General features: G+C 36.6%; 1 protein-coding gene across 1 annotated transcript; it reads right to left on the bottom strand.

Moving 5' to 3' along the window:
- Positions 1-20,572, bottom strand: LOC129405854 (olfactory receptor 2T29-like). The gene is made up of 4 exons (XM_055143535.1): positions 19,649-20,572; positions 13,055-13,078; positions 4,024-4,223; positions 1-19 (listed from the first exon to the last, which is right to left on the bottom strand). The coding sequence occupies exons 1-4, from the start codon at positions 20,570-20,572 to the stop codon at positions 1-3; spliced, it is 1,167 nt and encodes a 388-aa protein (XP_054999510.1).
- Positions 20,573-24,324: the final 3,752 nt, after the last annotated feature.

Here is a 24,324-nt window from a genome sequence, read left to right as displayed (position 1 = left end):
CTATTGCAAATCATAGTGCCTTAAAAAGAAAAATCAGAAAATCAAGAGAACAATGTCTGCTATTTCCTTCATTACCCATAGGCTCCCTATGGGTAATGAAGGAAAACTGAGGACACTGGTGGTTGGAAATATGCGCTGGCAAAGGGAACATTGGAACATTGTATAATTGAAATTCAATCCTGAACAATTTTGTAACTGTGTATCTCCTACAATAGGTTCTATGCAAAAATAAAAATTAAAAAAATATTAGTGTTTGGTAATATTGCTACATTCAAGATCAGCTGAAATCTTACTAGATATGGAGGTTTACCAAAAATATGGAAACAATAACAGAAAAAATATTTATTAAAGACGGAGACATATTATATAACCTATAGTTCAATTAATCTGTTGTTCAGCATTTGAAGAAAATGAGATGGTTAAATAGTTGGAGATGTATTTCACAGGAAGAAAATTATTTCCAAATGTTGAGTTAGCACACTGGGTCTTCAGATTGTTTGAAGAAGTCACAGTAGCAGAAGTATCGGGGCGGGGAATCTTAAAGCAGTTTGGTAATGATGAGGTGCAGCTACATTTTACCCCAAACGTATTGATAATAATAGTTGTAACCATTTTACCCAAATATTAATATAACATTAATAGTAAATAATTTAAATTTACATATAATTTGAAAGAGCCTCCAATACGGCACCATTTGGAAGGACGAGTAAGGAGAGGCTGCTAAAATCTCAGGGCTGGCTGGGACAAATGGAAATGTTACTGGCACCCACTCGAGCAAATCAATGAACACGGGATGATAGTGATACATATAATTTGATCAAGTTTCATGTAAAATACTTGAGATCCGTTTTCCTTCACAGGCATATTATGCTCTGAAATACATGGGGTTAAATGGAACATGCATACTGAAAGGTAGACCAGGATCGTAACATTAGAACTTACCTAACAGTGGACTAAAGCTCTGAGTTCAGCTTTGCTTCTAGGCACCATTCCTCTCTCCACTTTACAAAAATATTGAGAGTAAGAATAAATTTTATTGAGATATGGTAAGGCTCAAATGAAGTAAAATATTGAAGGTGTTTAGAACATTGAAAATTATTATTTAAAAATGTGTGCAAGAAATGATTGGTACTATTCTTTGTTATTTTTGTCTCTAAGTGTCACACTGAGCAGTGCCCTTGTATTATTTCTGGCTCCGAACTCAAGAATTATTCATGGCAGTGCTCAAGGGACCTACCGGATGACAGGGATCCAGCCTGGGTTGGCAGCGAGCAAGGGAAATGCCCTACCTGCTGTTAGAAGGCCCTGCTATCATTGTCTAATGACATTAGATACAGACTTAAGTTGTCAGGTTTGTATGGAAGAATTCTATATACTATAAGCTTCTATATTTTTTAAATTTAATGTTTAATTGTATCACAGTGAAGTATACAGTTAAAAAGTTATCATAATTGGGTTTTAGTCATATAATATTCCAACACTGCCTGTGTACCTTTCCCAGTTTCCCACAACTAATGTTCCCAGTTTTCTCTTGCACCCTTGATTTAATATAGAAGCATATATATTAAGAACTATATGCCTCGTCTAGTACATATACTGCAATTGGATATATTTATATAAATATATAGGTACTATATAAAACATATATATATCAGTTGCTATATTAAAAACAGATCTTTTTATATGTGTTTGCCAGTGTCTTCACGTTCCTTATAGAGAATCCTGTTTTGTCTCTCAAGTACAAGTTTTTACAACTTCTCCTCTTCCCCCCCTCTCCCCAATGCTATGTTTTAAAGGGGAAAAGATGTAGAATGTAACTTCCTTTGAAAAGACAATAATTTACTTTGTTTTTGCTTTTCATATTCACTACAGTACTCCTTGCAGCAATCAATTTTCATGGAAAGTGTAAGCAGAGAGCAAATCTCAGCGGCAAGGAGTATTAATCACTCACTCAACTCATTGTTCTTTCCTTTTTGTTGCTCATAATTTTCATATGTGTTAAATACTAAAGATAGATTATAGTCCACTTAAATTGGTTACTGTTAAGGAGACCCACAGTCAGTCTATACTGGCCGTGGTCATATAAACATGATTCAGTGTATAATTCTAAATGCTGACAAAATTAAAAAATAAAGATCAGTAGAAGCAATATATATATGGTATTTACTTAATTTTGGTAATTTTTTTTCACTCCCTGCACCTGGTGATGCTCTGGAGGTACTCCTAGCTCTGTTTCCAGTGATCTGGGCACCATGTGATGTTGGAGACTGAACTCAGATTTCCAGCAGACCGTCCATCACTCAGTTCTTTGAGACAGCTCTCTGGCTCTATTTGGCTTTTACTAATGTAATCAGTAACAGTGCCACCATTTTATCTTAATGCGATGAAAAGTTCGCATCACTTTAATCTTATCATAAATATGAATATTTTAAAAAGATGAATTTTATTTTACAATAGATTATATTTTGAAGTACTGGAAATGCAGGAACACTTCAAGGAAAAGTTTCAACTATCTAAGACTGTGTTTTATTAATAATTACAGTGCATAATGAGATATCAATCAAGTTACATAAACCCAAAATCTGAAGCACTAAACCACAGAGAACTGAAAATTGAAACTTCAATATAAAATTTAGATAAATATAGGACACACAAAAATACACTATATTTTCATATTCTACCACCAGTAGCAGATAAAATATGAATCAGGGGCAAAATTAAAACACACAACAAGAACAAAATCAGGAAGCAGTATCAGATGTAACAGTATAGATATGGTATCTAAAGCCATACTTAGTTTCTGAGAACACAGGATTCTGATGAGTATAGTGGGAAATTTTAGACTACAATTAAATACCTTACAATTTGTGTATTAGTCACCTATTGACCATTTCATCTAGAAAACATAAGCTCACATTCTATGGAAAAAATTATTCTCAAGAAAACATATGAAGAACTTATGTTACTAGAGAAGCATAGGATGAGGCAAAGAAGGGAAGGGAACCAAGTAGTCAGTTGTAGAGTGATAATTGGTATTTCAGTTGCAGGAACCCTCAAAATAAAACATTTTGAACAGACTTAAATTTATATCTAATATATATATAAATTTTATAGATAAATGCTACCACAACAAAAACTTTCATATAGTATGCTTATTATTTTCAATATCAGAAAATATAAAAACATTATTTTAAATACTAAAATAGATAAAATAGTATCTGGTCCACCGGTCCACGGTTGGAAGTTTGCTTGCCTAAAGTGGTGGGTAGATAGCAGTGGTGGGTAGTTAGGGAAGAGAAGGAACTACTATGTCATGATCATTCTGGACATGAATTGAATTATGAAAGCAGGTAAAAGGATATGCACATAACCTTTAAGTACCTGCTCTGGAAATCATAATGCCCAGTGAGAGAGAGAGAGAGGGACAGAGAGGTGGTGGAAGGAGAGAGGGAAGGATAGAGAGAGAGTGATAGTGAGAGAGAGACAGAGAGAAAGAGAAAGAAGAAAAGTGACTGATACAAAGTTAGAAAGCAGGTTGAGGGTGGGAGGCTGAAGGAGGGAACCTAGGGACTTGGGTGGTGGGAAATGTACACTGGCGAAGGACAGTGAGACCATTATATGGTAAAAATCCAGTCAGGAACATCTTTATATCTAATGGTGGTTTAATTAAAAAAATCATTAAAATAATAGAAACAAAACAAGGGAGCAAACAAAAATATAACCCATAAAATTCTTATACTGTGAGAAAGTAAAGCATTACAAGAAAAGGGGTTGAGACGGGGAGTAAGCACATCATGTAAAGGGGTAATTTGCGTGGTGTGAATATTACAAAGGAATATGTACAGTTCTTGAGATTTGCTATATACCTAAAGCATATCTAATGTTATAAGCAAATGTTTCAAAACCTAAAACTTCTTTTTAATACTTTCTCTTAATAAATCATAATATATCTTTGAACAATTTAAAACAATAAATGAAAGAAAAATGTAAATGTTTAATGTAATATATCACAAGCCGAATTACCGTTTGGCTTTTGTAGATCTGTTCACTATTCTGGATGAACCCAGCTTCTCTTGATCCTCAGCTCTCCTCAGACAGATAAATAGACTGTGGTCATTTAACAGTATAATGAGAAATGGTAGTGTGACATCATCCCTCATTTTGTAATATCCATCCACTTGGGTATTGGTTGATGATTTTCTCTTCAGAGCCTTCTTCTGAGACTACAAAGAGGAGGTAAAGGAACTGAGAGGTTAAGAAGCTAGAAGATAGCTCTCTTTTTCTCCTGTATCTCTGAAATCTGTAATAGTTAGATTACAAATACTAACTATCCAAACAGAAGGTGAATATCAACATTAACAATGAATTCATATTTATGTAATATATTAGTATTTATGTCTATAAGTTCATTTGATATTTTTGTATTTAAATATGTCTTTATCTTAAAGAATAATTGTGTGAGACCATAGAGACTGTATACCGCGTAGATGTTTGTCTTGAATGTGGCTGACCTGAGTTCAATCCCCAGCACCACAGATGAGCCCCAACAGGTACGATTTCTGAGTGCAGAGAGAAAAAAGTCCTAAGAAACACCTGGTATGGCACAAAACAACAAAACAAAACAAAATAATGTTATAAAAATGGATAGTGTCTTGAATATACTTCACAAAACAAGATTTAATTTCATAGCCCTCAGTAGTACCAGAGTTTAGATGAAAATTGAGTGTCTATTTTAAATATTTCTCCTAATTGCTATTTAATAGATTACTGATTGACTTTTATTGGTTCACTTATAGTTTATGTTCCTATTGTCTCATTAGTGTTTTAAGCAACTCTTTAAAATTAATATGCCAAGAAAATGGCTATACACAAATATAAAAGAAGAAAATTGCAAGGATCATTTAAAAAATCAATGATTGGGGCTGGAGCGAAAGGACAGCAGGTAGAGTGTTTGCTTTCATGTGGCCGACCCTGGTTCGATTCCCATATATCATATGGTCCGCTGAGCACCTCCAGGAGTAGTTCCTGAGCTTAGTGCCAAGAGTAACCCCTGTGCACCGCCGGGTGTGACCGCAAAATAAATAATTGAATTAAAAAAATTAAAAAAAACTTAATGAAAGCTCACTCACTTTAGAATCATACAACAATTTTCTTGTGAATAAAGATAGTTTGACAGACGAATGGAATGGAACTGAGATAGCAGTGACCAATCCTCAGATATAGAGACAGTTAATCTATGAGAGTGGAGTGGACGCATGAGTGGGTAAAAAATTCTCTTAATGAAATGTTGTTGGAAAATTGGATAAACCCCTGCAAAACAGTAAAACTGGATCCTTATCTCACACCACGCAAAAAAATTAAAGTGGATCAAAAACCTAGAGATTACATCAGAAACTATAAAGTACTTTGATGAAACATAAGCAGAACTACTTGGAATCTGGACATCAATGATGCTTTTAATTACTTGATTTCACTAGCAACAATGAGAAAACAATAAAAATCAGTAAAAGAAACATGAGGTTGAAAATGTTGCACATGGCTAAAGAAATTAGAGCTGAATAATTAGGTCTAGTTTATATTTTCCTAAACAATTCAGATAAATGAATAACATTCAAAATCTGTCAAGCTCTTGGGCCAAGATAACTAGTAGACCATGCAGGGCACGGCCTTATACATGGCTGATCTTGGTTTCATCCCAGTATCCCATTTGGTCTCCTGAGTCCACCAGATGTAATTTCTGAACACAAAATCAGGTAACCCCCTGAGCACATTGGGTCTGACCCCCAAAACCAAATGAATCAATCCATTTAATTTTATTTATTATTTATTTTATTAGTTAATCACCATGAGGTACAGATACAGGCTTACAACGTCTGTGCTTGCATTTCAGTCATACAAAGATTGAGTACCCATCCCTCCACAAGTGCCCATTTTCCAATGGTCCCAGCATCCCTCTCCCCAACCCATCCCCTCCCTCCACCCTGTCCCACCTCTGTGGCTGGGCATTCCTTTTTGCTCCTCTCTCCTTTTGGGTGTTGTGGTTTGCAATAGAATATTGAGTGGCTATCATGTTCTGTCTATAGTCTACTTTTGGCATGCATCTTTTAATCCAAATGGGTCCTCCCAACATTCTTTACTTGTTGTTCCCTTCTCTATCTGAGCTGCCTTTTCCTCTAGCATGTGAGGATGGTTTCTAAGCTGTGGAGCAGACCTCCTGGTCCTTATATCTACTATTCTTGGGTGTTAGTCTCCCCCATCTGTTACTTTATATTCTACAGATGAGTGCAGTCTTTCTATGCCTATCCCTCTCTTTCTGACTAATTTCATTTAACATGGTACTTTCCATGTTGATCCACTTATATGCAAATTTCATGACTTCATCTTTTCTAATAGCTGCATAGTATTCCATAGTTAGATGTGCCAAAGTTTCTTTAACCAGTCATCTGTTTTCAGGCACTCTGATTTTTCTCAGACTTTGCCTATTTTAAGTAGTACAGCGATGATCATACAAATATATTTCTACTATACTTTTTTGCCTCTCCAGGATATTTTCCAGGGGTGATATTGCTGGGTCAAATGGGAGCTCAATTACTAATTTTTTGATAATTGTTAATACTGTTTGCAGAAAGTGCTGAACCAGTTGGCATTCCCACCAACAGTGAAAGAGTTCCTTTCTCCCCATATCCATGCCCACACCGGTTGCTTCTGTTCTTTTGGTTGTGGGCCAGTCTCTGTGGTGTGAGATGATATCTCATTGTTGTTTTGATCGGCATCTCTCAGATGATCAGTGATGTAGAGCATTTTCTCATGTGCCTTTTTGCCATTTCGATTTATTCTTTGAGAAAGTTTCTGTTCATTCCACCACCTCAGTTTTTGATGGGGTTGTATGTTTTCTTTTGTGGACTTTAAGCAGTGCTTGGCATATCCTTGATATCAACCTCTCATCAGATGGGTATTGGGTGAATATCCCATCCCATCTTCCCATTCTGTAGCGAATCAATCCATTTTACATACCCAAACTTTAACAACAAAATTTAGAAAGATGCCTGTCAAGCGGGTTGGCTGGAGCTGAGGTGGCGGGGAAAATATGGGAATGAATCTGAAAACATTGCTGGAGGTAGTTTGGCCCTGGTGGTTGTATTGGTGCTATATGTAATATTGTATGTCTACAATTTAACTATGAATAGATTAAAATCATGGAATTTTAATTAACGTTTAAAAAGAAATATTAATAGCAACAGGCTCTGAACAATACATAAAGCTCAGTAACCAAAAGAAAACAACCCCACAAAAAATGGGAAGAAGGGACGAATAAACACTCCATGAAGAAGGAGTGTTGGAGGTGAACAAGTTTATTAATAAAGTACTCATTATAGAAAACCAGCCCAAACAACAAATAAGTACAACCTCACACCTCTAATATGACTTATAGAAATATACATAATACAATACTTATTTTGGCAGATATCTGACCAAATGGGCTGGAGTGATAGCATAGCAGGTAGGGCATTTGCCTTGCACACAGCCAACCCAGGTTCGATTACACCGACCCTCTCAGAGAGCCTGAGAAACTACTGAGAATATATCGTCCACATGGCAGAGCCTGGAAGCTACTTGTGGTGTATTCTATATGCCAAAAATAGTAACAAGTAGTCTACAATGGAAATGTTACTGGTGCCCACTAGAACAAATCGATGAGCAATGGGATGACAGTGATACAGTGACAGTGATCTGACCGAAATAGGAAATCTCAATCACTGCTCATTGGAATTTCACCTGATCCAACCACTATGGAAAATATGGATATTTCTGAGAAAAATAAGTTTTGTATTCTAATTGGATTCAGTTATCCCAGGATTAGTTTCTACACCCAAACAAACAAACATTAATTAAAAAATAGGTAAGTGCCTCCACCTCCATTGACATTCTCAGCACAATACGAAGAATAAGGAAACAAGACAAATGTCTATCAAGAGATGATCAGATAACGAAGTTTTGGTATATATAGACAGGCAATACTATGCTTCCATGCGAAAGGATAAAATTGTGCAGTATGTGGCAACTTGGCTTGAATTGGAGACTATCATGTTGAGAGAAATTAGGAGAGGCTAAAGGAGAAATACAGGATTATCTTTGCATAAGTGGTATATAAAGAAATAAATCATGAATATGAAAAAATTGATAATAAACTTTGAATCTTGGAAAACCGACGTGAAAGTATCAAGTTTGTGGGGGGGAAGTTCAGAGAAATTAATAGGTTTATTGGATGTAATATGGGAACATAGATAGTCTGAATGATGTTAAGGGAGGGTATATGATGCAACAAATCCATGTCAATTAACAAGGTATGTGCAGATGAGAGGGAGGGAGGGAGGGAAGGATGCACTGGAGGTGACATTGGGACAGGGGTTGAAAGTCATGGGCACTTTTGTGATGGTGGTATGCGTTAATACCATAATCTTGAACACTATTAGAACCCTATTACCTAAACTATAATAAACATATTTTTAAAATCAACAAACTAAATATGACACTCATTTAAGGGAAACAAATTCAAGCTTTTGAAACTGGAATTTTAGAAAACTTATATTCCTTACCTTGCATTATTAAATAATTGTAATAGAGATATTTTTTTGAGATGGTTGTTATGTTAGTGATATTTTAAAATTGTTGTATAAGGAAATGTGCCAGAATTTGCTAACTTTTAAAATGACTAATAAATGATATGAAAAGTGGAAAAAATGTAAGAGGTGTATGCAAGGAAAAGAAACTTGGGATCAATTTGGTAACATCATAAATGTATTCTTCATTCACATAACTTGTAATCAAATTCTTCTGAACCTTTTAACGTATCTTTGTAGCTATTATAGTGACTTTTATTGCCATGGCATTGTCATGCCATAATATTGCACATAGAGTAACATCTGTCATTCAGGCTCATTTTTGAGGGTTGGCACCTCCTGTGTCTAAAATATTCCATGCTTCGGTTGGCTTGTTCTAGTCCCTTTAACCTCATTTTTCTTAATCTTCTGAGTATGCTGGCCATAGGGGACAGCAATAGATGATTACAAAAATTCATTATTTGGTTGTATTAATGGTGATGATTTTTAGTAGTTACAATGGCATAAACAACTGAGAGATACAGAAGAGCTCTGGGGCTCCAATTTGAAAAAGACGGTCTCAGATGCTTTCATGGGGTCCAGGTTTCTGTATCACAACAAAAGAATGTTGTACCTGCAGCTCCCAGAGTGAAGTGTCCCATTCACTTAGCTATTGTGGTTTCATGGTGACATATTATTACATGATTATTACTGGGCTGTATTGATAGCACAGCAGTAGGGCATTTACCTTTTATGTGGCCGACCCAGATTTGATTCCTCTGTCCCTGTCGTAGAGCCCAGCAAGCTACCGAGAGTATCTCACCCGCATGGCAGAGCCTGGTAAGCTACTGGTGGCATATTTGATATGCAAAAAACAGTAACAACAAATCTAGAGATGGAGACGTTTCTGGTGCCCGCTCAAGCAAATCAATGAGCACGGCAATGACGGTGACAGTGACAGTGACAGATTATTAGTTATCTCTGAGTGACAACAATCTCTTCCCTACTGTCCACTTTTCCCTACAGTACATGGAAGCCACAGTAACCAATCTCCCTCTTGCTTTAAGTCCCGTCCATTTGTAATATGTAGTTTTCTCATGTGTAGTGAGGTTTATACTAACAAATAAATTATATTTAATTTAACTTCAATGTGTATCATATCTTTAAATTTGTAAATTATATAGTAGTATGAATACAAAGCTTATAAAACATTGTTTTGAATGTAATTATTCTTAAGGTGTATTAGCGGAAGGCAGAAAATATGTTTCAGTGTTTCAAGTTGTCTCTCTGTGATCCAAAATATCACAGGAACAGGTTTATAGGAAAGAAGGTATTTATTGGCAAGAAGTAATGTATATGTCATAAAGGAAGTCTGAGTACTCAAGTCTTTGAAAGAAGATGAGGAAATTTATGCAAACAGAGAGATGATAAACTGCTTGTGAAGAGTTAATTTTCCCTAAAGATGTGTGTAACTCTGATATGGACAGTGAACATGAACAGTTAATTACTATACAGTAAATACTCAATACAAAATCATACATCAAAAGACTGCATAAAGTATATAAACGTTGGTACTTTGCTTTTTAGTATGTCAATTGAGAAAATGATAATATTTATTTGAGATGTATCATAGGGTGACCACTTATAACAGCCAGAAATTTCTGGTTTTGATCAGAAAAAAGTAGAGATTCAATCAAAACTTAATTTCTTTCTCTCAATTAAAATTTAAAAAATCATTTGAATTCATGATGATTTGTTACAGACATTCAATATTCCAACAAGATTCCCAACACCATTTCACCTTCTCACCACCTTTGTCTCAAATTTCCCTCACCACCCCTTAAGCGTGCCACCATAACAGGCCCTCAATAATTTATTTTATATTGCTTGTTATGAATAAAGCGCTAAAAGAGTGATCAAAAAATGTTTCTTTTGAAGGAAGTTAGTGGTGACTTTTGTATCTCCTTATGGGGTCATTAAGACCTTGCATAAGAGACTACTAAGATGTTGCAATAAAAATAAGCCTTCTGTGTTTGTATTTTGTTAATAGAGTTTGGTTGCCTTCTACATCACATCCCATTCAAATCTGGTGTGCTACACCTGGTTTATCAATGTTGTAGAGTTTTTTTAATGGGGATACAATTACAACCTTATGAACTTTCATGTTTGTATTTGGTTTACATCCCTCCACCAGTGCCCATTCTCCTCCACCAATTTTCCCAGTATCCCTCCCACCACCACCACCCCAAACGCCACCACCCCACCCTCCCTCTGTGGCAGGGCATTCCATTTTCTCTCTCCTGTTGGATGTTGTAGTTTTCAATAGAGGTACTGAGTGGCCATCATGTTCATTTTATAGTCCACTTTGGTACACGGCTTTCAACCCAATTTGGTCCTCCCAATGTTCTCTACTAGGTGTTCCCTTCTCTGTCTCTGCTGCCTTTTCCCCCAGCATGTGAGCCAGTTTCCAATCCGTGGGGCAGACCTTTTGGTTCTAATCTGTACTACTCTTGGGTGTTAGTCTCTCATTCTGCTACTTTATATTCCACATATGATTGCGATCTTCCAGCAACATTTGTAAAAGAGGCTTTTCTTGCTCCTCTTCACATTTCTTATTTTCTTATCAAAGATTAGATGTTCAAACAATTGCAGTGGTGTGTAGGGATATTCCACCCTGTTCCATTGGTCTGCGGTTCTGCCTTTGTTCCAGTACTATTCTGTTTTGTTACTGATGTAGTTAGTTTGAGGTTGGGGAGGGTGATGCCTCCCTTCGTCTTTTTCCCAAGAATTTCTTCTTTTTTCCCAAGAATTTCTTTAGCTATTCGTGGGCGTTTGTTCTTCCATATGAATTTCAGGATTGCTTGATCAATTTCTTTGAAGAATTTCATGGGTATCCTCATAGGGATCGCATTGAATCTGTATAGTGCGTTAGGGAGTATTGCCATTTTGACAGTGTTACGTCTTCCTATCCATGAGCAAGAAAAACACTTCTATTTCCTTGTGTCTTCTTTTATTTTATGGAGTATGCTTTTGTAGTTTTCTTTGTAGAGATCCTTAACCTCTTTAGTTAGGCTGATTCCGAGGTATTTGATTTTCTGGGGCACTATTATGAATGGCATTGCTTTTTTATGTCTCTTTCCTCTCTCTCACTATTTTCATATAGGAAGGCCATGGATTTTTGGGTATTGATTTTTTAGCCTGCAAGTTTACTGTACATGTCTATTGTTTCTAGGAGTGTCCTAACAGAGGTTTTAAGATTATGCAGGTATAGAACCATGTCATCTGCGAATAGTGAGAGCTTGATTTCTTCCTTTCCTATCTGGATGCCCTGAATGACTTTTTATTGCTTAATTACTACTGCAAGTACTTCCAATAATGTGTTGAACAGAAGTCGTGAGAGTGGGAATCCTTGTTTTGTCCCTGATCTTAGAGGAAAGCCCTTAGTTTTTCTCCATTGAGGATAATACTTGCCTCAGGTTTGTGGTAGATGGCTTTGACTCTCTTAAGGAAAGTTCCTTCTAAACCCATTTTGGTGAGAGTTTTCATCATAAATGGATGTTGGATTTTGTCAAATGCTTTCTCTGCATCTATTGAAATGATCATATGGTTTTTATTTCTACTTATGTTGATGTGATGGATTATGTCAATTACTTTCCAAATGTTAAACCATCCTTGCATTCCAGGGATAAATTCGGCTTGGTCCTGATGTATGATCTTTTGATGATTTGTTGGATTCTATTTGCTAATATTTTGTTGAGGATCTTCGCATCCGTGTTCATCAGGGATATTGGCCTGTAGTTTTCCTTGTTCGCAGTGTCTTTATTTGCTTTTGGTATTAGGAAGATATATGCCTCATAGAAACTTTTTGGGAGGTTTTCTATTTTTTTGATTTCTTGGAAAAACTTGAGGAGAACTGGCAACAGGCCCTCTTTAAATGTTTGGAAGAATTTGCTTGTGAAACCATCTGGGCCTGGGCTTTTGTTTTTGGGAAGACTTTTGATTACACTTTCAATTTCCTTTATATTAATGGGTCTGTTCAGGTATTCCAAGTCTTCTTGGTTCAGTCTTGGGAGATTGTAGGAATCCAGGAATTTATCCATTTCTTTTAGGTTGTCTTGTTTCGTGGCATACAGACTTTCAAAGCACTTTCTGATGATGTTTTGAATTTCATTGGTTTCTGTTGTGATGTCCCCCTTTTCATTTCTGATTCAGTTTATCAGGGTTCTCTCTCTTTCTTTGTGAGTATTGCTAGTGGTTTATCAATCTTATTTATTTTCTCAAAGAACCAGCTCTTTGTTTCATTGATCTTTTGGATTGTTTTTTGGGTTTCCATGTCGTTAATTTCTGCTCTAAGTTTTATTATTTTTTTCCTTCGATCTGGTTTGGGTTATTTTTGCTGGTCCTTTCTAAGATCTTGAGCTGCAAAGTCAAGCTATCTATGTAGGCCCTTTCTTCCTTCCTGAGGAATGCTTGCAGAGCTATAAATTTCCCCTTAACATAGCTTTAGCTGCATCCCATAGGTTTTGGTAGCTGTGTCTTAATTCTCATTTTTTTAGAGGTATTTTTTGATTTCTTCCTTGATTTCCTTCGTGACCCACTCATTGTTCAACAGTGAGTTGTTTAATTTCCAGGTGTTTGATTTGGTATTCCGCATCTGTATGTGATTAACCTCTATCTTCAGTGCATCATGGTCTGAAAAGATAGTTGATATAATTTCTATCTTCCCGATTCTATTAAGGTATGATTTGTGACCCTGAATGTGGTCTATTTTGGAAAATGTTCCGTGTGCACTTGAAAAGAATGTGTGTTCTTTCTTTTTGGGGTGCATAGCCTTGTATCGGTCTATTAGCCCTGTCTCCTCCATGTCTTCCTTCAGAGCCATTGTTTCCTTGCTGAGTGTTGTTCTTGTTGATCTATCCAGAAGTGATAAAGCAGTGTTGAAGTCTCCAACTACTATTGTGGTGCTAGTGTTATCCCCCTTAAATTCTGTTAGGAGTTCTTTTAAGTATTTAGCTGGTCGCTCATTAGATGCATATACGTTTAAGAGGGTGATTTCTTCTTGTTGTACATATCACTTTATGAATAGAAAATGACCTTCGTTTTCCCTTCTTTATTTTTAGCCTGAAATTTATGTTGTCAGATACTAATATGGCTACCCCAGCTTTTTTGAGGGAGTTGTTTGTTTGCAGGATTGTTTTCCATCCTTTGACTTTGAGTCTTTGTTTTTTCTTGCTATTCAGATGTGTTTCTTGTAGGCAGCAGAATGTTGGGTTTAGTTTCAGAATCCATTTTGCCACTCTGTGCCTCTTGATTGGTGCATTTAGACAGTTGACATTAAAAGAAAATATTGTCATGGGATTATGTGCCATCTTTCTGTAGGGTTTGTTGATCTTGTAAAGTTTTTCCTTGTCTTATAGTAGCCCTTTTAGTCCTTCTTTTAAGTTTGGTCTTGAGTCTATAAAGTTCCTGAGCTGTTGTTTCTCTGCGAAATAGTTTATGGTTCCTTCAAATTTAACTGAGAGTTTATCTGGATAAAGTATTCTTGGTGATGCATTCATTTCATTGAGTTTTTTCACTATATCCCTCCATTGTCTTTGGACTTGGAAGGTTTCCTCTATAGGCCTGCTGTGAATCTAAGGGGTGCTCCTTTGTATGTGATTTCCTTCTTTGATCTTGCTGCTTGCAGTATTGTGTCTCTATCCACGGCATCCATTATTCTGACTATGATATGCCTTGGGGATTTTTTATTTGGGTCCCTTTTAGCTGGCACCCTTCAGGCTCCTTGGATCTCTATGGCTGAATTCTCTAGCTCTGGGAATTTCTTAGCAATGATGTCTTTAACTGTGTTTTTTTTCATTGGGATTGGTTCCCTGTGCTTCTGGTACTTCAATGATTCTTATGTTGTTTCTCTTGAGGTTATCCCCTTGGACTCTAATTTGCTATAGAGCCATTTTGAGGTCTTTTTTCTTTTCTTTTTTTTTTTTTTTGCCTATATGCTTTCTGCAGCTCATCTTCAAGCTCACTGATTCTGTCTTCGGCTGTAGCCATTCTACTATTGAGGGCTCCTACTGAGTTTTTAATTTCATCTACTGACTCCTTTAATTGTGTCACTTCTGTTTGTAGCTTTGAAATTTCTGCTCTCATTTCTTCCTGGATTATCTTGGTGAACTGTTCCAATGCTGCATCCATATCCTCCCTTAATTTATTGGATGTTCGTTTCATAGTTGCTTTGAGTTTGTCAACCATCTTCATGATTTCCTCTCTGAATTCTTTATCTGAGAGGAGGTTGTATTTCTGGGTAGTCCCTGTTGAGGTTTCTGAGATCCACTCTTCCCTCTCTCCTGGCGGTGGGGATTTTCACTGTTTCTTCATGTTGTTATGGGCCATACTCTCAGGCGCTCTTCCTTAGCTTGTGTGGGGCTTCTATTGAAGACGTGAGGCTATGATATCTTTATAAAGGACTATTGTGCAGCTTGTTGTGTTCACTGACAGTTTTCGTGAAATTAGGGTAGGTTAGGTTAGTTGACTATTAGGATATAGTGACTAAGATGGCCAGGGTATTCTTCAGAGGAATAGGTTATACTGATTGTGATCAAATTGCGATGCAGGGAAGGGGAGAAATAACTGTGGCAGCTCCAGAAGGAGGCCATCCCCCTTTTGAGACCACGGCCCCTGACTTGAGGACACGCCCCCAGCAACCTGGGCAAGAGGAGGGGGTCAGGGCAGCTTGGAGAGGTGATTGACAGCAGCAAGGTGGGTCTGGGGACTTCTGTTGTAGAGATTTATATGTTGCACATCCATGACTGCGGCCTTGCCTTCCAGGAAGTTTTAAAATTTAACTGGGCTGGATAAAACTTTTAACTGGGTGGTGGTTTTGGGGCATGTGCATGACTGCCAGGGCTTCCGCAAGTACAAGGAGATTGGCGGGGACATGTAGCCCATCACCACTTGAAGGATACCTTTACTAAATATAATATATGTAATTCTATAGCTAGAGAAATTTGTACAGAAAAACAAAATAAAAGGAATTCAAATTGTAAAGAGTAAAATGATTACAATTTTCAAATAATATAATATACATATTAAACCTAAAAGATATTACTATCGTGTTTTATCTTTTGGGTCATACTTAGCAGTACTCAGAACTTTCTCTTGACTGTGCACCTAGAATCATCCCTGGTGGGCCCAGGGACCATATGGGGTGGGGGGGATGGAATCTGGGCCAGCAGGATTCAAGGCAAGCACCTGAACCTCTCTATCACTCAGGACCTGAAAAGTCACTACAATTAACATTATATACTACAATTATCCTTTGTAAAATAGCAACAAAAAACTTATAGAGATAAAAAGAATATGATCACATACACTACCACATCCATTAAAGAGACAAGTACCCAGGGAATTAGTGATAAAAACGAAAGGAAATAGAAGAAACAGGGGCATGACCTACAGCAGGTAGGATATTTGCTTGCATGAATCCAACTTGGGTTTGATTTCAAGTCCTCATGGGCTGGAGCAATAGTACAGTGGGGTAGGCTGTTTGCCTTGCACATGGCTGATCCGGGTTTGATTCCCAGCATCTGATATGGTTCCTCAGCACCTCCAGGAGTAATTCCTGAGTGCAGAGCCAGGAGTAACCCCTGTGCATTGCCAGGTGTGACCCAAAAAGGAAAAAAAAAGTCAGACCTTAAAAAGAATCTGATTTTATTTGTCATCTCTTGCTCTATAATTCTGTTTTAATGCTAACATTCAAATAAAATTGTTGATTATATACTACCAAACATTATCAAATGTCATTATCTCCCTCAAGGTGCAGTTGAATGAATTAGCTGAATATATATGTGCTGTATCCCTTCAATAAGCTCACTTTTCACAGACAACCACATTGTTTAAAGCTCGTTTTACCATAAAATAATTTCCTATTAATATTAGTGGGATTTCCAAAGGATTTCATGATAGAATCAAGTGACCTAATGGCATAGGAAAGTAAAGCTATAGTTGGCATTTCTCCCTCCTTTTGCAATTCAAGTTGCTGCTTATTCATGCTCCATGCCAACTAAGCTCTAACTCCTCCATTCAGAGAAAAGTTCATTCTTAGGAGAGTGTGTTTTCCCATGGAATTCAAGGAGTCCGATGAATGATTTAAATGATAGGATGAAATGACCCCAACTTTATTACGAGAAAGGCATAAGTTAGAGCTACGTTCTCCTGTTGCAGCTTAAGGAGCTGTGTCAAAATGCCAAGCACCTAAGCTCTAGCTTACTCTTTCTCTGAGAATCCTAAGTTCTTTGCAAAGTGTTTTTCCCAGTGCTTTCAATGGGAATTTTGCTGGACTGCAATGATCACAGAATAACTGGTTTCTATTGGATAGCAAACAAAACAAAAACTAAACAAAAAAACCCCAAACAAATAAACAAAAAAAGAAAAACATAAGTTAGAAGGTCTTCCTTAGTTATTAAAAAGGAAGTGCATATGAAAGTAACATGCCTAAGCTCTAGCTCAGTCTTTCTTAGAAGAGTCCATTCAGGAGAGTCATTTCTCCATGTGGTGGCAACGCTCTACCTCATTATTTCTTAGGCCAAGTGCGCCTTCCTGTTAATTCCTAAGGGAGTTTCCATAAATTTCAATGAATAAAACAAGCACCTCTTATTTGAAAATAAAATAAGGCAGAAATTAGTTTGTGTCACTATTAGATGATGTTCTACATCCTCCAAATAACAGTAGTTATGCTAAGTTCTAGATTAGTTTTCCTTAAAACAATGTTTGTTTATGAAAATGCATTATCCATAGATTTCAGTAGGAGTTTCCATGGATACTGAAAGGAACAAGTGGCCTTAGGCTTTATTTATTTACTTATCTCTTTATTTTCATTTTATTTTGTTATCAATGCACTATTATTTACAAAGTAATTTATTGTTGGGTTCTGGACGCACAATGTTCAGCACCCTTCCCACAACCAGTGTCAACTTCACCCACCAGGGTTTCCAGTTTCCTTTCCATACACCACCTCTCCCCTCAGCCTGTTCTCTTGACAGGGACCTCTGAAAGTTCAGTTGTTAAAGCTTGGATTTCATAATTTCAATGCGGTTAACTCTGTGTTTTGGCCATTTACTACTGTTCCTGAATTCCCTGGACCCCTGTGCCCCGCCCCCTTGATTTCTCATCTCTCTCTCTTCCTCTTCCCTCCATTCTCTTTCCTTCTCCTGCCTATGCTCTGGGGCGAAGGGTGATCTGAGACAACCCACTTTTAAACCATGGCTTTACCATCAGAGGCCGATTGTGAACATGTGGTGTAATATCACACACACGGTGGAATATTATATGTTGGAAGGAATAAAATCATGCAATTTGATGGAACAGGCATGGAATTGAGAGTTATACTTTTAAATGAAGAAAGTCAGAAGATGGATAAAAATAAGATGATAGAATTCATAAGGGACCCTACTTCTTAATCGAAAGAAGGCAAATGTTTATGATTGTAACCAAAAGTGTAATTATAAATATTTTGCCTAAATATATATGTGTTGTTTTCTATGTGTTTTTTAAACATTAAACCCATTCTATTTCTTATTCCATTCTTGTTTTTCGAGAGGTGAGTGATAATTCGAATTTTCCAGCATCATTTCTTGACAAGTTTCCCCTGACTATATCACTTTGAGATCTCTGTCATGAATTGAATGTCCTGTAAGAGTGGGCTTTCTTTTTTTTCTGAGCATTTTACTTCTCATAGTTGCTGAGTTGAAATTAATTTGAAGAGCTGTGATTTACAGGAGTAATGATAGATGAATCACGTGCAGTACAAGTGTTTTTTTCAATTATTTTTAGCCTATCAGTCTGTATTTTTATAGCCATTTTGTTTATAACTTCGATATTGTTGATTTCATTGAGCTTAGTATTAGACCTGCATTTATTCTCTCATTTGCTTTAGAATCCTTTTTTCATTTCACAAATTAAGACATTGTTCTTTGTTCTATTTTCCTGGAAAATCTCATTGCTTTTTAGAAATAGAGATTGCCATATAGATGTAAGTTCCTTAAGGAAGATAACTGAATTTATAAATAGTTTGAAATTTTCAGGGAAAGTATGAGGAATTTTTTTTTAAATTTTTGGGTCACACTCGGGGATGCACAGGAGTTACTCCTGGCTCTGCACTCAGGAATTACTCTGGCGGTGCTCAGGAGACCATTTGGGATGCTGGGATTCGAACCTGGGTTGGTCGCGTGCAAGGCAAACGCCCTGCCCGATGTGCTGAGTTCCAGCCCCAGTTTGAAGAACATTAATGGTAATTTAAATGACACACCAAATGTCATATTATTTTCACTTCACGACTCATACATGGCATGTTGAACAGAACCGGTAGTGGATTTCTTAAATTTTGGTTCCTTCTTGTACATCCTGGATTTGTTTGTTTCTTTCATTGAACTGCATTGTAGCTACCATTAAAATCAATGGCAAATAACCCCTTTCTAACAAAGAGGGGTCTCTCCTGCCTTTTCTGTGTAGCTTTTATAATCAGTATCTTGAACTATGCTTTCAGTCAGGATCTCCAAGAGTGTCTTATTAATCGATAAAACTGGAATGGCTTTCACTATCGTATATCAAAGTTCTCTTCAAAATATGCGGGCATACACACTCTCCAAGAAATGCACTTTGCTCAAGAAAATAACAAAAATGAGCTGGTGCTTCTCTGCATACCTAGTCTATGTTATTCTCTGCCCCACACTATATTGCAAGTCTCCACCTCCATTGTTCAACGGATTTCAGTGCAAAACAAAAGAAATATGATATGTATAGCTTCCCATATGTTCCCATGAGCACTACCAGAGGTTTTTGGAGTGCAAATGTAGGATTGAATCCTGAGAATTACGTGGTGTTGCCCCAAAACAAACGTAGATCTGAACAGAATGTGGAATGATGACTTATTATAAGATAATCAGGGTTACAATGTATAATAAGATATACAACTCTGATGTGTAATAGAAGAAACACATTACTTAGTAATAAAATACCATACTTTAACTTCAGTGCATAAGAACTCCCCCACTCACCATTTTTGTGAGAGCTGCTGTGACATCTTTGTTCCGAAAACTATATATGAATGGGTTTAGAACAGGTGTCAGTATAGTGTAAAATACAGAGACCACCATGTCCTTCTCAGGTGTGTGATAGGAGTTGGGAAGCATGTATGTGTACACAGCAGCGCCATAGAAAATAGTAACCACAGTCATATGAGAGGCACAGGTGACAAAGGCCTTCTTCTGGCCTTCTGCTGAGTTCATCCTGTAGATGGTGAGAAGGATTAAATAATAAGAGCTTGAAATTGCTGTTACAGGTATAAGAAGCATGAGGACACAGCATATATACATAAGGGTCTCAAGGAGGGTTGTGTCTGAACAAGAAAGCTTCATTAGAGCAGGGACCTCACAGAAGAAATGTTGGATCTTCCGGGATCTGCAGAATAGGAATGTCATGGTGACAGGTGTGAGCAAGAACCCATCCACCAATCCCAGAAGCCAGCAGGCAGACACTAAAAGAAAGCACATTTTATGGCTCATGAGACTAGAATAATGGAGTGGATGGCAGATGGCCACATAACGATCATAGGCCATGGCTGCAAGAAGGAAAAATTCTGAACCTACAAGTGTCGCATATAAGAACATTTGAATCCCACATTCAGGAGGTGAAATTGTGTTTATACCTATGACTTGATCCAAGAGCATCTTGGGCACCGTGACTGAAATGTACATGACATCCATGAGAGACAACTGGCTGATGAAAAAGTACATTGGTGTATGGAGATTGGTATCCCAGTGTATCAGAAGGATCAGAATGCTGTTTCCAGACAAGGCCAGCAGGAAAACCACAAAAATGAAGGCACCAAGAAGAGCTGGGTGATTTGATTGAGAGAAGAATCCCAATAGGATAAAATCTGACCATCCAGTGTGGTTTGATCCCCAGCTTGTGTTGTCCATGAGTGTTGATCTATAATTCAATGAGAACTATGAGTTAATATCTAACTTAAAAATGTGAGAACTCAAAATGTTTATCAGCATGCATTAATTTTCTTTAGTGAGAATTTTCTTTATGTAGATGAAGGCCAATATACTTTTTATTAGCAAATACCATGAGGCTATTAATTGGAATCTGTAAGTTACTTTAACAAATTGACTAGTAAATTAAGGAATCATAATGCTAGGTCAAAAAATTTTCAGCTTCTGGGACCGAGTGATAGCACAATATTAGGGTACTTGCCTTGAACAGGGCTGACCCCAGTTTAAACTTGCATCCCAATGGTCCCCTATGCATTGCCAGAAACAGCTCCTGAGTGGAGCCAGAAGTAACCCCTGAACACTGCTCGCCGTGGTCCAAAAACAAAAAAAAATTTTAACTTCAATGATAGTTGGAAATGATCAGTCTAGACAAGGCGTGGTTGCTGAAAGGAGGTCAAATGATATCGCATGGTACTCTTTCAGTAACACTATTGCAAATCATAGTGCCTTAAAAAGAAAAATCAGAAAATCAAGAGAACAATGTCTGCTATTTCCTTCATTACCCATAGGCTCCCTATGGGTAATGAAGGAAAACTGAGGACACTGGTGGTTGGAACTATGCACTGGCAAAGGGAACATTGGAACATTGTATAATTGAAATTCAATCCTGAACAATTTTGTAACTGTGTTCTATGCAAAATAAAAATTAAAAAATTATTAGTCTTTGGTAATATTGCTACATTCAAGATCAGCTGAAATCTTACTAGATATGGAGGTTTACCAAAAATATGGAAACAATAACAGAAAAAATATTTATTAAAGACGGAGACATATTATATAACCTATAGTTCAATTAATCTGTTGTTTAGCATTTGAAGAAAATGAGATGGTTAAATAGTTGGAGATGTATTTCACAGGAAGAAAATTATTTCCAAATGTTGAGTTAGCGCACTGCCATCTTCAGATTGTTTGAAGAAGTCACAGTAGCAGAAGTATCGAGGCGGGGAATCTTAAAGCACTTTGGTAATGATGAGGTGCAGCTACTTTTTACCCCAAACGTATTGATATTAATTCTTGTAACCATTTTACCCAAATATTAATATAACATTAATAGTAAATAATTTAAATTTACATATAATTTGAAAGAGCCTCTAATACGGCACCATTTGGAAGGACGAGTAAGGAGAGGCTGCTAAAATCTCAGGGCTGGCTGGGACAAATGGAGATGTTACTGGCACCCACTCGAGCAAATCAATGAACACGGGATGATAGTGATACATATAATTTGATCAAGTTTCATGTAAAATACTTGAGATCCCTTTTCCTTCACAGGCATATTATGCTCTGAAATACATGGGGGTAAATGGAACATGCATACTGAAAGGTAGACTAGGACCCTAACATTAGAACTTACCTAAGAGTGGACTAAAGCTCTGAGCTCAGCTTTGCTTCTAGGCACCATTCCTCTGTCCACTTTTCAAAAATATTGAGAGTAAGAATAAATTTTATTGAGATATGGTAAGGCTCAAATGAAGTAAAATATTGAAGGTGTTAAAACATTGAAAATTATTATTTAAAAATGTGTGCAAGAAATGATTGGTACTATCCTTTGTTGTTATTGTCTCTAAGGGTCACACTGAGCAGTGCCCTTGTATTATTTCTGGCTACACACTCAAGAATTATTCATGGCAGTGCTCAGGGGACCTATCGGATGCCAGGGATCGAGCCTGGGTTGGCAGCGAGCAAGGTAGCCCTACCTGCTGTTAGAAGGCCCTGCTATCATTGTCTAATGACATTAGATTCAGACTTAAGTTGTCAGGTTTGTATGGAAGAATTTTATATACTATAAGCTTGTATATTTTTAAAATTTAGTGTTTATTTGTATCACACTGAAGTATACAGTTAAAAAGTTATCATAATTGGGTTTTAGTCATGTAATATTCCAACACTGCCTGTGTACCTTTCACAGTTTCCCACAACTAATATTCCCAGTTTTGTCTTGCACCCTTGACTTAATATAGAAGCATATATATTAAGAACTACATGCCTCGTCTAGTACATATACTGCAATTGGATATATATCTATATAAATATATCAGGTACTATATAAAACATATATATATCAGTTGCTATATTAAAAACAGATCTTTTTATATGTGTGTGCCAGTGTCTTCACGTTCCTTATAGAGAATCCTGTTTTGTTTCTCAAGTACAAGTTTTACAACTTCTTCTACCCCCCTCTCCCACATGCTATGTTTTAAAGGGGAAAAGATGTAGAATGTAACTTCCTTTGAAAAGACAAGAATTTACTTTGTGTTTGCTTTTCATATTCGCTACAGTACTCCTTGCAGCAATCAATTTTCATGGAAAATGTAAGCAGAGAGCAAAACTCAGCTGCAAGGAGTATTAATCACTCACTCAACTCATTGTTCTTTCCTTTTTGTTGCTCATAATTTTCATATGTGTTAAATACTACAGATAGATTATAGTCCACTTAAATTGGTTACTGTTAAGGAGACCCACAGTCAGTCTATACTGGCCGTGGTCATATAAATATGATTCAGTGTATAATTCTAAATGCTGACAAAATTAAAAAATAAAGATCAGTAGAAGCAATATATATATGGTATTTACTTAATTTTGGTAATTATTTTTCACTCCCTGCACCTGGTGATGCTCTGGAGGTACTCCTAGCTCTGTTTCCAGTGATCTGGGCACCATGTGATGTTGGAGACTGAACTCGGATTTCCAGCAGACCGACCATCACTCAGTGCTTTGAGACAGCTCTCTGGCTCCATTTGGCTTTTACTAATGTAATCAGTAACAGTGCCACCATTTTATCTTAATGCGATGAAAAGTTTGCATCATTTTAATCTTATCATAAATATGAATATTTTAAAAAGATGAATTTTATTTTACAATAGATTATATTTTTAAGTATTAGAAATGCAGGAACACTTCAAGGAAAAGCTTCAACTATCTAATACTGTGTTTTATTGATATTACAGTGTATAAGTGAGATATCAATCAAGTTACATAAACTCAAAATCTGAAGAACTAAACTACAGAGAACTGAAAATTGAAACTTCAATATAAATTTTAGATAAATATAGGACACACAAAAATACCCTATATTTTCATATTCTACCACCAGTAGCAGATAAAATATGAATCAGGGGCAAAATTAAAACACACAACAAGAAGAACAAAATCAGGAAGCAGTATCAGATGTAACAGTATAGATATGGTATCTAAGCCTGTAACTTAGTTTCTGAGAACACAGGATTCTGATGAGTATAGTGGGAAATTTTAGACTGCAATTAAATACCTTACAATTTGTGTATTAGTCACCTATTGACAATTTCATCTAGAAAACATAAGCTCACATTCTATGAAAAAAATTATTCTCAAGAAAACATATGAAGAACTTATGTTACTAGAAAAGCATAGGATGAGGCAAAGAAGGGAAGGGAACCAAGTAGGCAGTTGTAGAGTGGTAATTGGTATTTCAGTTGCAGGAACCCTCAAAATAAAACCTTTTGAACAGACTTAAAATTTATATCTAATATATATAAATTTTATAGATAAATGCTACCTCAACAAAAACTTTCATATAGTATGCTTATTATTTTCAATATCAGAAAATATAAAAAATATTATTTTAAATGCTAAAATAGATAAAATAGTATCTGGTCCACCAGTCCACGGTTGGAAGTTTGCTTGCCTAAAGAGGT

Source organism: Sorex araneus, chromosome 6 (genome assembly GCF_027595985.1).
Source record: "Sorex araneus isolate mSorAra2 chromosome 6, mSorAra2.pri, whole genome shotgun sequence".
NCBI lineage: Eukaryota > Metazoa > Chordata > Mammalia > Eulipotyphla > Soricidae > Sorex > Sorex araneus.
This window is presented reverse-complemented; position numbering and strand designations above follow the sequence as displayed.

Bases quoted from the DNA above. Each gene is read 5' to 3' on its own strand.
- LOC129405854 (XM_055143535.1), bottom strand. From the start codon at position 20,572: ATGGACAACACAAGCTGGGGATCAAACCACACTGGATGGTCAGATTTT. The intron at 13,079-19,648 runs GTGAGTGGGGGA...GGAAATTTATAG, and splicing joins CAGCAGCTCTCACAAAAATG to CTCTGCAAGCATTCCTCAGG. The intron at 4,224-13,054 runs AAGAAAGGGCCT...TCCTCTTTGTAG, and splicing joins GCAAGCATTCCTCAGGAAGG to TCTCAGAAGAAGGCTCTGAA.